The sequence below is a fragment of the Anguilla anguilla genome, chromosome 16 (assembly GCF_013347855.1).
Source record: "Anguilla anguilla isolate fAngAng1 chromosome 16, fAngAng1.pri, whole genome shotgun sequence".
NCBI lineage: Eukaryota > Metazoa > Chordata > Actinopteri > Anguilliformes > Anguillidae > Anguilla > Anguilla anguilla.
Genome location: NC_049216.1, coordinates 28,004,177 through 28,018,624, shown reverse-complemented (window position 1 = coordinate 28,018,624; position 14,448 = coordinate 28,004,177). Strand labels below are relative to the sequence as shown.

At 39.4% G+C, this 14,448-nt stretch overlaps 1 protein-coding gene across 1 annotated transcript in view; it reads right to left on the bottom strand.

The window, feature by feature from the left end:
- The window catches only part of LOC118214785 (synaptic vesicle membrane protein VAT-1 homolog-like), a 32,139-nt gene that overhangs the window by 9,666 nt on the left and 8,025 nt on the right, over window positions 1-14,448 (bottom strand). Inside the window, exons 5-7 of the mRNA XM_035395010.1 lie at window positions 12,442-12,545; window positions 10,052-10,107; window positions 9,545-9,739 (exon numbers count right to left, since the gene is read on the bottom strand). Of these exons, the coding sequence (XP_035250901.1) occupies window positions 9,545-9,739; window positions 10,052-10,107; window positions 12,442-12,545 (355 nt within the window). The remainder of the gene's footprint in view (window positions 1-9,544; window positions 9,740-10,051; window positions 10,108-12,441; window positions 12,546-14,448) is intronic.

Sequence of the window (14,448 nt, the reverse complement as noted above, 5' to 3'; positions counted from 1 at the left end):
CACTGTGACACCTGATTCTACTTATCAAGGTTTTGATAGAAGTGTGATGATTAATTCATTGAATCAGGTGTCATAGTGCTGGGCTAAAATAAAAACCTACCCCTACCGCTGTACTAGAGAGTGAATATCTCTGCCACCCATAAAAGATATTGCAATAGTCCCGGACCATAATTTTTTCCATACCATACAAAATGTCACTTCACTAAAGCTGATTGCAATCTGCCCTGAACAAGTTCAGCTACCTGGTTCAGGCAGGCAAACAGACATGCACAGAGTGATCAGACTTGCTTGTTCTCCATGGAGGATGTAACACGGGGTCTCCAATAGGATTTATTCACCACGTCTATTCATTGCTTTTGCAGCAGAATTATATGCATGCCAGAGACCTTGAGAAAAATGGTAACTAATTGGCTCTGCTACAGGAGGGAAAAGGGATTACATTGAATGTTCTGTGGGGATTAGGGAGAGGCTGGACTTTGAAATACCTCATGACCCCAGCGCAGCCCCATTAAATATCCCAGCTGAACTCACAGCCTCTCGGCTCCCTTGTCCGTCTCTCAATGTTCTCCAGCTCAGTCTCCCCCCTCCCCCCTCCCCCCTCCCCCTTCCTTCATTAGGCACAGCACTATTCCACATGCACCGTCGAATGCACAGAAAAAACGTTACACAAAAACAGCCTCGGCAATATTGTACTCATTAAAATTGTGTGCCTCTTTTTTGTCCGGTCTTATTCTAACACGCTGTTTTTCTCAGAGGCAATTACTGTTTCCAATTACCGCTGAGGTTTTTTGGTGCCACTACAAATGACTAGCTTTTGAACTCACAGCAAGCTGTTACTCGGATGCCTGGGGCCTTGTAATGAGTGGTGCTTTATCAGAGGCAAGGAGAATGAAGAGGCCCAAATACAGCGGTTTCATACGTCTCATCTGTCCTTACCCTTCTGAGAAGTCCTATTACTATCCAAACTGCTTCCGAATGTCGAGGCGAGCATGCGGTGTTAACACGATCATATTCATCTTTTTTTAAACCAACAGAGGAAATGAAGTGCTCTCATTTATGGGTATCTGTCACATCTGCCTAATAACATCCTGAGGCCAGCTGGTCTGTGGAAAAAAAGAACCTTACGTACACACACTGCATTATCCTGACATGATCTCACATGTGAAGAGGGCTGTCAAACAGATTTTTCAATGCATATAATCCAGAAATAACAAACAACCTTGAGGGCAGCATGTCATTAATAATGCTAATCTAACTCATGGCTATCCAGTAATCACGACAATTATCACTAAAACAAATTATCACAAAAAAGGTGTCATCTGAGTGGCCTCATTAAAAATGGTTCAGAATAGAATTTACATTGAAATAAACCACTTATTCTCTGGTCTTCAGTCATTCCAAGGGGCTCCAAGAATAGCATTCTAAACAGATGTACATCATCGAACTATTGTGATTTCACGTAAATGCCCATTCCCTTGCCTTAACCATTATGCTACATAATGGCAGGCAGGGTTGCCAGATTTAGAATTTGTCATAACGGGACAACATGCGCAGCTGGAAGCATAATTGCGGATGAGCCTGGGATCTGTCTGGATCTGGGGGTGGGGGATGGTCTCCCTGAGGAAGGAACTGTCATCGAAGTCTGGGGAGGTTTGGGGAAGACACGCAAATTCATCGATAATAAACAATGGTAAATTTATTCCATTAATTCCTCAGGCTCAGTGTAGTTTTCCAAGTTTTGGAAATGGGCTTGTAACCCTGGTGAGTTTGACTCACAGGAGGGGCACTGCAGTTTGACCATTGAGCAAAGTATGTAACCTGAATAGCTTCAGTAAATACCCAGCTGTATAAAAGGATTGTATGTAAATAATCTAAGTGGTGTAAGGCATTCTGAATAAGATCATCTGACAAAATGTTACTGTAACTTAACTTCACTAGAAAAAAGAGTAATATGTACTATATTTTAACATCAAATGCATAGAAAGGGTCATATACTACTGTGTAAATCTAAACCTTGTTCATGTACAGCCCTGACAGGGCTCTTTGATTAAACTTAAACTTGATTAAACTCAATTTTCATTAATCCAAAAAACTCCCTTGGTGCCTATAATGATGATCAGGTTAAGTGCACCTGTTGAGCTGAATTTGGCAGTACCCTAAGTGCAAGATAATTCAAGCAATTGTGGAACCCTTGGGCAAGCTCATGGACATTTCACTCAAATTATAATATTCAACTGATAATAATAAACATAAAATGGCAGACTGAGGTTGCTAATTGTCGAGAGAATGGATATGGCTTCAGTAGGAGATTTATGATCAAGAGAAAGGAGTTTTAAATCAGATTATTCTAGGTTTTCTATGCCATCCTCTAGAGCCATTACCAAAGAACCCTTTGTGAAATGTAATGTGTGCTTCATTTCCAGTAACAAATCAAATGCAGCCTTGTGTTCTGAACCATTTAATGCAGCATTCTGTATTGGAGGAAACAACCAATTATGGGAAACAGCATTTGGTCCTGATTTGAAAATCCATTAAATAACATCAGCAGTTCCTCCAGTGCTTTGAGCAATCTAGGCTCACCCCTACCACACAGACACACTTACTCAGCTGCAGTCTTGCTGGTTTCTCTGTTTTAGAGAAATGCTATAAAATTGACTTTAAATTACATTAAAAATTTAATTTAAAATACAAATGATGGAAGAGCTCCAACAAAGCTATCAATATACCTAGGGAGGCATCCAAAACAGTTTCTTGTGACAAAGCAATACTACAGACAGCCCCTACAAGATTAGATCAGTGAAACTCCTAAGGTTACTGTCCATCTATGAGGGCCCAGGTCAGCTTACAGGATTGTTCTTTGCAAAGCTGTACTGATAAAGCAATTTCATGTCAAAAACAGAATCATTCTGGTTTGAGTAATGATTACATTATACAATTTATTGTATAATTTACAGTAGTTTTCAAGCAATTTGGTAATGCTCAAAAATCTGGAAGAATATTTGAGCCCCAATCATTTCAAGTGGTATTTCGAATCAAGGTTTGTTTTTTTATATATTATGTACCTGAAAGAGCCTGCAGGGTTTTGGGGAAAACAAGTCTTGTGGACAGATGAGACCAAGATTCACTTGTATTTGAGTGATGGCAAGAGCAAAGTGTGGAGGCCAACAGAAACTGCCCAAGACCCAAAGCACCCCCCTCATCTGTGAAACATGGTGGTGGGGGTGTTATTGTTTGGGCATGTATGGCTGCCACAGGTACTGGCTCCCTTGTCTTCTGTGATGATGTAGCTGCTGATAGCAGCAGCAGAGTGAATTCTGCAGTGTACAGAAGCATCTTTTCTACTCAGGTTTAAGCAAATGGCACCAAACTCACTGGACAGCAATTTCATACTGCAGCTAGACAATGATACTAAGCATACCGCTAAAGGAACAAAGTTTTTCAAAGCCAAAAAAATTGACACCGAAACAAGCAGGAGCGGAAGATGGCAGCAATACAGGCCTTGCAGGGCACTAGCAGAGAAGATACTCAGCAGCTGGTAATGTCTGTGGGTCACAGACTTCAAGCAGTCATTGCATGGAAAGAACATGCCACAAAGTCCTAAACAGGTTAAATTTCATTAATATAACATCAATATGTCCCAAACATTATGGTGCACTATGTAAAAAAAGTGCTCTAATTTCTACATGGTGAAGCCAAAGTGTATATAAATACCCCCCAATGAGTGCATTTTAACCACATAATTTATTTGATGAGGAAAACTAATGCTTTTTGTTTGGAATTTACTTTGAAAACCCATTCTGTTAGAACATGTGTATTAGAGTCCACGGTAATATCTCAAATGGAAGTCCTCTTACAATGCTTAAACTGCAAATGAAAAGGAACAGTGCTTTTAACAGGCTATTTCTGTTCTGTAGCACTGTACAAAAATAAACATTTCATCAGCCATATGTCCATTATGTCTGGCTGAATCTGTCCTAAAACTGTGTTTTCAAAAAGAAAAATAGGGTGATAAGAGCATCAAGCCAAGAGCCAAAAGTCCTCTAAATATCATCAGTACTCAATCAATAAGAGAAATTGGACATGCCACCATCTCACCACAGGGCCAGAGGGTCAACCTGCTCTGACACATTTATCACACCAGGTCCCATAGCAATGCCGGTTATGTCCCCATAGCAACGCTGCAAAGCTTGGCTCTACAGGAGGGATGTTGAAGCTTCAAGCAGCTGTGTGCTGGAGAGAGGTGCAGCACCATATTCCCTGTTCTGCCACAAAATTAATGACGTGGCTCTGCTATTAATAGTCTGTCCACACAAAAAAAAACCCCTAGTGAAATAATGGACAGAGATCGGATAATGCCAGCACTTGCTGTATCGCTGACACTTCTTCCATCAAATACGTGCTGGCTCTGGAAAATTATTGAAGTGACAAGACATCCATGCATAATTTAAACATTGTTTCCCTCCTAAGGGACAACATGACTTGTTTTGTTGTGTCACAGAGCACCCACTGCTTGTCAAATGTGCTCATGAGAGGCAATAGCTCATGAGCCGAGAGAGACATGTTAAATGATCAGCTTTGAAAGCCCTGTGGAAGCCCCAGCAGGCAGTGAGCATCTGACTGTGCAGACCGCACTTCACAGTAATTTGCTTTCCGGGCAGACGACCCAGGATGATCTGTCCTTCCCTGCACAACAAGTCCAGGGATCAGGGTTCCTCTGCAGCTCAGCAGAAAACCAGATGTGATCCAATATATTTTCATCTGGTCTCATCAATAAGTCTCCTTGAGAATTTATGAGCAAGGCCTACTGTAAATATCAACAAGGCGCGCAGCGATATTTTGCTGTTCATTACTCTTAAGATGATATCCGGCACTGCTCCGAGTATTTTTAGTTATCAGACTGAAACTGAATTGCCTCTGTCATGCTCTGGACTTGCACTGGTAAGTGTAATTTGGGCCTACAGCTTCAAAGTCGCTCATCAAAGCAGAATCCTGGAAAAAACAACAACAACAACACACAGCATCATGTGTAAGTGGCACCTATCTGAGATACTGAATCAAATGCAAGACTAAGCTTCAAGAGGCCGGCTTTTATCTCTTGTGTTTGTGTTCGTAAGGTGCAGCCTGTTTGATATGCCGCTTTGACATTCTAAACTCAGCAGCAATAAAAAACAGGCTGAAAACAGGAACCTCATCTTGTCAGGAATAAAATGGAATTGGTTATGAAACCGTTATATAAAACCAGATACGTATTCTGTAACGTTTAAAATAAACAATTTCATTCACGAAACAGGGAATAATTAACCATTTTTATTTTATATATCTGTAATGTACAACTGTCCAATTGTTGTCCATTTTGTGAACTGTGGCTTGGTTAACCATGGTGAGGTTCAGGGTTCTGGGGTTCCAGCCCTCCCTCCCTGTGTACCACCCACCTGCTATGTCCATCCCCTCATTAGTGACTGCCTTCTGGTGGAGATGTGCTGAAGACTACACATCCCACAGACAGATAACTCACTTAGGTAATAACAAAGTGCAATTTCAGAGAACACGGCCTGCCTATTCACCTGCAACCTGGGAGGTCCGTTGGGAGTACAATGTTATTAGATATTAGGTAATGGAACTGAAGTAGGGTCTTTACTAATGGAAAGTCAGCCAGCACACAAATATGCAGTTGCTTAAGGACAGCAGGGCCATTAAATACAAGATGACAGATATATGCTAGCTCCACACGTTAGCTCACAAAATCATGCCCATGGCATTTATTATACTGCAACTACCCACAACTACACTCCATTCCACATCTCACATTCAGAACCAGTTGACCGTATTCTCTGTCAAAATCTGTATTTAAAGGAGAACATGGATCAAATTTAATCTTTTATTACATGGATCCCATACTAGGGAACTAAGTTCCGTAAGCCTTGAACCCAAGCCTCCTCCTTCTTGCTGGCAAGACTGCTGCTAGCAGAGCTTTCCTTAGAGTAAAATACAAAGCAATATTAAGCCCTTTCAAAAAGAGCAGTTTTTCACACAGATGGTTCTCTGATCACTTAGACACAAAGGATTAAGTACAAAACCCTCTTGAGTGTATCACTGTGTGCCTTGAGCATGGTTATGAATTGAATGAATGTCTAGTGAACCACAGTTTAGTGAACCACAAATTTGTGCGCTCCATCTCTAGCTTTAATTGAAAAGGTTTTCATTAAATTTTTTAAAATTATCCATTAGATAGATGAGCTATCCGTGGAACAAATACGCATTTTTTGCTTTTCTCATTTCAGTTTAACAAAAAGCTATGTAAAAAAAGTAAGTACTGGTTGTAAGGCTGGATTGTATTATCAACCGAGGAAGAAAGATCGGTTAGGAAGGCTCTATCATGTATATATCTGACAGTTTCAAACGTGCTCCTAGGCAACCACGTGATGAACCCATCTCACAAGATGAGATAAAAATAACCAGGAAGAAAATGCTAAAACATATGTAAAGGTAGTCTTCCCAGCCATTGTAGCATTTCCTACTGGAGATGGCAGCACAACAGTCCTATTCCTGATTTGCATTAAAACCAATAAACCAATAAAAAAAGGCATTAAGATATTAACTAATAATATCACCATGGCATTAGCATTAGGTACATCTCATTCACTAACATTAACACCATACAATTACAGTTTGTTCCATAATGTTGACAAATTGATGATTCCAATAGTGACAATGTTTTAACAGCCTTAGATATTTTGTCTAGTGAAAGCACACAAGAGCCAAAGAGATGGATTGATTTGTTTCCCTACATTCACACTGATGAGATTTTAACCTTCTATGAATATATACTGCTCCTTTGTATTTCTTTAAACATTCTTAATCTGAACAAATGATTTCAAATAAGATATATAAAGTATCATTTAAATGAATTATCATATATATATGGCTCCCATTGGAAACTAGCCTTGGAAAGAATTCTTGTCTTTCAACATAATACATTTGAAAAAATAGGAGCTGTGCTCTCAAATTCTTTTTCAATAAGCTTTTAAATTCATCAGGAGTCTTGGTCAATTGCTCAGTTCAATTTAAATTCATGGCTGTTACAATCAATTTTTAGTTACCACCCACCCCTGTATGAGTTTGCTTTCTGCAATGTGTCTCTAAAACAAACAAACTGCTGAAACCATGGCTACCCTGTACATGAGTGGGGAGTTGGTCATCTCTCTCACTTTTCCCCCAAAATCAACTCGGCTGGCATAGCAATTACAGAAAGAACAAACTCGCAGTGAGCAAAAGTACCTAAATATTTTTCACCACTCAAATCCACTGTTCCTTACTCTAATATAAGTCATGTGATAACAGTGTGAGAATGTGAACCACGGGCCACTGCGTTGGCTATTCTGAAAGGAAAACAAATTCTTAAGAGCCTGGTAACCAAGAATCTGTGCCTGCTCCATGGTCTCCTGTTGCCTGGCGCCAGTTTGAAACTCTCTCAGACATATCAAACAAAATAATATGGCCCAACGGATTCTTTCACTGAATTTCAAAGCGCCAAACTGATGGGACTGAATGGCTTGGCCATTAAAGGTGCTCCCCTGCAGAGGAGATTGGACCTGTAGTTACAGGTGCAAGTTTTGGCGGGGTTGCATGCCCTGGCCCTGGCCTGATCAAGCCATAAGATCAAAAAGGAGTCTGGCAAAAAAAAAAAAATCAGTGTCAGACTAAAAATGTGCACAACATTTGTAATTCACTCAGTTCAACATGACTTCATTGATGGAGGATATGTTGAAAGGCTGATTGAAAGACCACAGAAATCCATGCTGTACAATCCATTCCGGTAAACGCAAAGACCTGAAATAATAAAAACCCTACAGATAAAAAGAAGTAAAATCGATCACACACAAGTCAAACCCTTTCATTTCATGGGGGCCAGAAAGTGAGAAATGAGAACAGCAGTGCAATGAAGGGAACACAGCTACATACTGTATGAATGCCAGATTTTGCTGCAGAATGTAGCACTATACAGGCTACAAGAGAAGAAACACGCAAAGTAAGATATGAGTATTGCCAATATACTACCACATACCATTCAGGTCTGTGCTTGAATTCAAGCCAAGGCAAAAATCTAAATGGAAAGAAAAATATTCTGTGCTAATTAAATTCTAGCAGGGTATATACCAGTCCAAAAAGGAATATTGCTCTATTTTCTTATTTGTGTAAATTGTGCTCTGTCAGAGTAAATTTTATTATAATTTTGCGGTGTACCTTCCTTCTAATCAACAAGACGCTGAAGGCAAAACAAAGGGGGCTGTGCACAAAGCGTACTTCAATCACCGAACTGATTTTCTTCACACTCTGAAGAGCAGCGCAAACGTCGCCGTCTTGCGAGTCTCACGCCTACTCTGCTCATCCACGACGGAGCGCTGCGATTGCAATGCTGTGCTGCAGCAGGCTGAGAAACAGACTGAGCAGCGTCCGGGTCGGAGAAGGCAACACTGTCAATCACACGACAGCAAACGGACACGGAGCAGAAAGCCTCCATTTTTATTTATTGGGGCGTAACTTAGTACTTCGGCCCTGTTACAGCCCCACTATGATCCGTTCTAGAAATAACGGAGAAACACGAAAACACAGAAGATTTATGAAAGGTGACAGCACCATAAACCTGCTTCTCTGCAGTGGGAAAATAACTGAACTGGTTTCCACAGACTGGTATAGCACAGGTCCAAATGTGAGATCAATGGCTGCTCTCTAAGCAGATGTAGGCCGTCTGAATTTATGGGCCCTGTTTTGGCGACGACGGTAGTAATGGTATTTGTCCCCTCTGCCCGGTTTGGTAATTTTGTGGTCTGCAGTAAATCTGTTTGCCTCTACATGGGTTGGGCATCGTAATAGAGGTGTGTCCATAAAAAACATTGGGCTCTGAGGAAGTTTTGTGTTAAATAATGTTTGTGGCTTTAACCAACACAGCACACCTTTCAACTCTAACACTGGTGCACTGTGCTATTGTTGTGCTTTTACCAATGCATGCATATGAACATATGAACATGAATAAATGGGGCAGACAAGTGACCATGCAGTAGTCAAAAAAAGACAAAAAAAGAGAGAGAGAGAGACCATCTCAACACTATTCAAATAAATTGTTTTACGTATTTGTTAAATTAAAAATACATACTGTACCTACTGTACAGTAGAATGTATGTTTCTAATGTTTCTATGTTAACTTATATGCTAATTTAAATTATTACATTATTATCATTGGAATTGTTATACTTGCATGACTGTTTCTTTATTATTTAAATAGAACGCACTCATGCTGTAGGCACAGGCCTTTGTTTTAGTCAGTAATCAAACCAGCCTATGACCTTGATGAAGTGGAATTGAAGGGAAATAAAGCAGCCAATGTTAATAACCATACGTTTCCCCTGGGCTGTGAAAATAGGCTTACGTATGAGAGCACATCATACACTGCAGTGGCCAAACAGTCAGCACTACAGTACTACTGATGCTCCTTCAGTCCACAACTCCTTCATCCCCCACCACTCCCCACTCCAAGTGTCCTTACCTCCTCTAGAGCCCACAGGGAGTCCACCCGTGGTTTGATCTTCTTTTGGTCGTAGAGAGAGAGGAGTTTCTGCACCACCGTCTTTACCAGACTGCCTCGTCCTTGTTTGAAAAGAAGATTCAGCAGCGAGAATCCAGAAATGACTTTATTCTCCTCGTAGAGCTTAATGGGGTTCACCTTCTCCACTTGCCACCACTGCCATTCAAACACAAAACAGACAGCTACAGTTAAGTCACTAGCCATTAAGCATTTTACAACTTCTCGAAGACTGATCTAGACTAGACTGTTTGACATGTATTTCTTTTCTCAAGATATTATAACTTATAACCTTGAATGTTAATGTAAAAATACATGTATGACCTCTATCTCTTTAAAAAGATAAAATAAGCACTGATCATATGAATTACGCAGTGTTATGTGATTCTTTTCTTTGAAGATATCCTGATTGAAAAGGTACAACAAACAGTAAACAATCGAAAAAAAGATCACAGCTTCAACGATACTCACAGATTTTGCAAAGCTGAAGAAACTTTTGGTTTCTCCTGTCACCATGTTCGAAGAACCTGGAAGAGCATGGCACAAGTTTATATAGTCCATTCAGATGAACGCCACGCGTGGGAGGCTTGCTGTGCAAGTCCTTAGGAGAGCTGCGAATAGTATCAAACTTTGTGGAGAGGAAAATGTTGGCAGCTCTGGATCATGTATTATCTGTCTAGCACAGCCTGTCTAACAAAAAAAGATGAATACGATTAATGTGATTCATTAGTTTGTTTTGCAATTATAACTCTCAGGCATATGAATACCCTGACTGCTTTCTAATTCTACCTAACACAAACAGACATTAATGCAATCTAGCAATCTAAGGCTGGCATTGTTCTTTCCAGTGTAACCTTTCTAACATGGCTGAAAGCCATTGCAAAGCAAAATAAAATAAGACAAATATTATTTTGGCCTGCTTTTTTTAGCTTCTCCTGCATGGTTGTTTTCCAAACAGGGTCAAGCTGTATGAATCCCACTAGGAAATGTCATGTAATTTTTTTTCCCAGTAACTTACATACAATATATAAACAGATATGGTTGGTTACGACAACACTAACGGTAAAAACAAATACAAAATGCTTTTCCCTAAAACACATCAAAACTAAGCAGACAAACCCAAATCTAAGACAAATTAAATGAAACCAAAATCAAGCTGATTCAATAAATGCTACAATTTAAGTACAGAATCTTAATTACAAAATTGTCCAAATCACATTTCTGGTAGCTGTTATAGATTCTTACTAGTAAAACGTCCTTAAAATAGATTACAATTGCCAAGATATTAAATGTTTTTTTTTCTCCTTTTAGGAAATTTGTCTTGTCGTTATCATCTTTCACAAAGTCTGCCAATATCAGTGCTGTTCACACAGTGTTCACGCAGCCAACTTCACTTCATTTGCTATTTTAAGAGAAGAGAAATATGGTGACTACAGTGAGACAGAAATTGTGAACAGTATGCCTTGTACAGTAATTTGTAAGCAAATTACAGACAAATCACAATTACTGCACCAATCACATTGCCTGCAGCAGGGGCAACACTAACAAGATGAAACATCTGGTCATTTCACGGAATCTAATTCAGCAGCTGGAATAAATACTACCTAATCGGATAAATGTTCTGAAAAAGGTCAGATATCTCCAAGTTATTCTAAATACACAGCATATATTTAAATTGCATGTGAACAGGGCGTGTAAAAATTCTTGACCATGTGATTTAGAGGCATGACTGGTTTTCAAACCTTCAAAGCATCGCTGTGGCACTGTAATCTCAGAAATTATTCGATAAAACAGTCCAGGTAAGATCAACCATGCCACGAAGAGTTAATTAGAAGAGCTTGTCAGCACAATTCAATATTACAATGCAGTTAAATGGAAGTGGCAACAAAGTGAACACAGTAAAAGCACATAGAATAATTATCTGACAGACAGAAACGATATCCAGCTGTTTCACTAAATGTCAATGACACCACTTGTTTTGCACAATTTATCATTCGACTAGACCCACAAAACAACAATAGTTTGGCATTTCGAAACTAAAACCTTAAGGAACCGAAGAAACAAATTGCATTACGCATTTGCAAAATGATATTGCTGTATGCGGTTCTGTCTCATGGTCATAAAGTTCTAGAACACAGAAGACATTGATTTTTTTTTACCATCAATCTAATAAATGGAATGCACTGGAAAACCAATCTTGTAATTGTATTGCTTCAAGAATATCTGAAATTCAGAGAAAGTATGTGGAGATACGGTATGCAGCCTCCTTAACAACATAAAAACCCATTAATATATAAACACCATTCATGAAAATGAGTTAGAACACTGACATGAACAATTGTAGCTATTATTACAATACGATGTTATACAATACCACTATGACGTTTTATTTCTCCACAAATAAGGGGATATACACACATTATAAATGGCAATGAATACTGTTAATTGGACAAAATGCTAATGCAAAGGAGTTTGAGAGCTCTGAAACAACAACATGTTAGCCATGATTCAAACTGAAGCAGCAACATGTTAGCCATGATTCAAACTGAAGCAGCAACATGTTAGCCATGATTCAAACTGAATTTTTAAAAAATGTTAGCCATGATTTGAACTGAATTCTGAATTTGAATTTGAACTACCATCTAAATAAGTGTGCACTTTGGATATGCCAAGTGGAAAAAGGGGGAAAAAACCATCTCATATACATAATAATAATGTTAGCCATGATTCAACATGTTTGCCATGATTCAAACTGAAACGGCAACGTGTCTGGCGAGGATCTGGTTTACGGTAGCAGCCTCTGACAGCGCCTGCTGTGTGAGTCATGCGTCTGGTGGTGAAGCGCTTCCTGTTATACGCACCGTAGAGGATGTACGTTCCCAGGGGCTTGAGCAGACCCAGGCCTTTTCCAGTGTTCTCTCCACACAAACAGTCGAGCACAATATCCACCCCGTCTGGAGAGACCCTGCAAATAGCAGAGAATGAACTGTCATCCATGACTTTTCAGTTACACACAGTTCCGACTCCAAGCTTTCCCCCCAAATCTTCAGTTACATTAATTCACCTTTCGCCAAATTACACCAATTACATAAATGGACATTTTTGGCAATCAGCATATTCTATTTCAAACTGGTTTCATGAGAGTGAGATTTGAGTAAGTATGACCCCTTTGTCATTTTCTTTTAATTCAGGAGATTACAAGAGCATCGTCATTGTGACGTAAAATTTCAAATCAGAAACATCATTATTTATATTACATTATACTACAAAGCAACAACTAGGATTCAATTTGGTGGGCACGTACTCCTTGAAAACATGAAAGACATGAACTCTCTGACTCAGTCTGTTAACAAAGACTGCCCAATCATGCACAGTTAGATCATTTTATAAAATGATCTGCTCACAAAAGTAAATTAAGGCGTGAGTCAGTGTTTTTCATTGAAACAGCCAGGATAGCCATACGTTCTGACTAATACTCATGCCTTGAACTCTTAAGTTCAAACATCATCTTCTTGGATTCCAAAATTGGCTTGAATTACAGGTCAATAAAGGCTCCTAATAATAGGCTTAAAATAATGATGTTTTTTATTTGACATTATATTTTTAATTAAGCCTCATATTTTACGCAAACCCCATGCTCATTTACCAGCTTAAATAACCTAACCATCAGCAAAGATTATCAGAGAACAAACGCACATTTGATATCGCTGGATAAATTGCGTTTAAAAGGTCCAGTGCATCCTGAGTGAAACTGTAGAGTGGTAAGCAACAAAAGGAATCATCCTACATCTCAAATTCTCAGTGATCTGTCTTGGGTTGAGCAAATGAGAATCTATTTTAAAGGCAATTACTTCTTTGTGAAAGAGAAACCATTACTGACAGGACCATGCAAATTATTCTTTTATAGCGAACATACTGAAGCATTTTGTGCATGCTCAGAATGACATGGATTTGAACTACCATCTAAATAAGTGTGCACTTTGGATATGCCAAGTGGAAAAAAAGGGAAAAAAACCATCTCATATACATAATAATAATGCCTTGCATTTATATATGCTTTTCTTACACTCACAGCGCTTTACAGTGATGAGGGGAAAATGTCTTCGCCCACAACTAATGTGTAGCACCCACCTGGGTGATGGCATGGCAGCCATTTTGTGCCAGAAGACTCACCACACATTAGATGAGGCGGAGAAGAAGAGAACAATTTTTAGCCAATTAAACTGGTAGTGATTAGGTGGCAGGTTGAGAATTTAGCCAAGACAGCGGGGAAACCCCTAATTTTTGCGATAAGAGTCTCCTTTATGGCTCCTTTAATGACCACTGTGACTCAGGACCTCAGTTGAACACCTCATTTGAAAGACAGCGAATTAACAGGCATAATTAATTATTTTTAAATTGTTTTCAGTTGACTCAAATTATACCTGATAACTCCAACTACTGTAGTATGATTGGATCATATATACTATTAATTTGATTCATGCCCTTATCTCCAACCGGTAATAAGCGAAGTGAATAGGCCCTACGCAAGTTAGCCAATGAATTCTGATGTGTATGGCATTCCACAGAGAAGAAGCAGTGCTCTTCTAAGTACTTACAGTACAATTTGACTCTGGTATGAATAAGCAGTCTGTGTGGCGTTGAGGCCGCCCAGTAAGCTGAACAGCTCAACAGTCTTGTGATGCCTATTGTAAGACGGCTGACTTCAGAGCCATTTAATTTGACTTTCCTCCTGATCCCAGGTGGTATGCAAGGCCACAGAGATGAAAGGCCTATTAATCTCCCTCTTTGGGATATTCATTTTTTATTGCATCTACAGCATGTGCTTTTCTTCCTACACATTTCACCCTTTAGTAAGACCTCAAGCC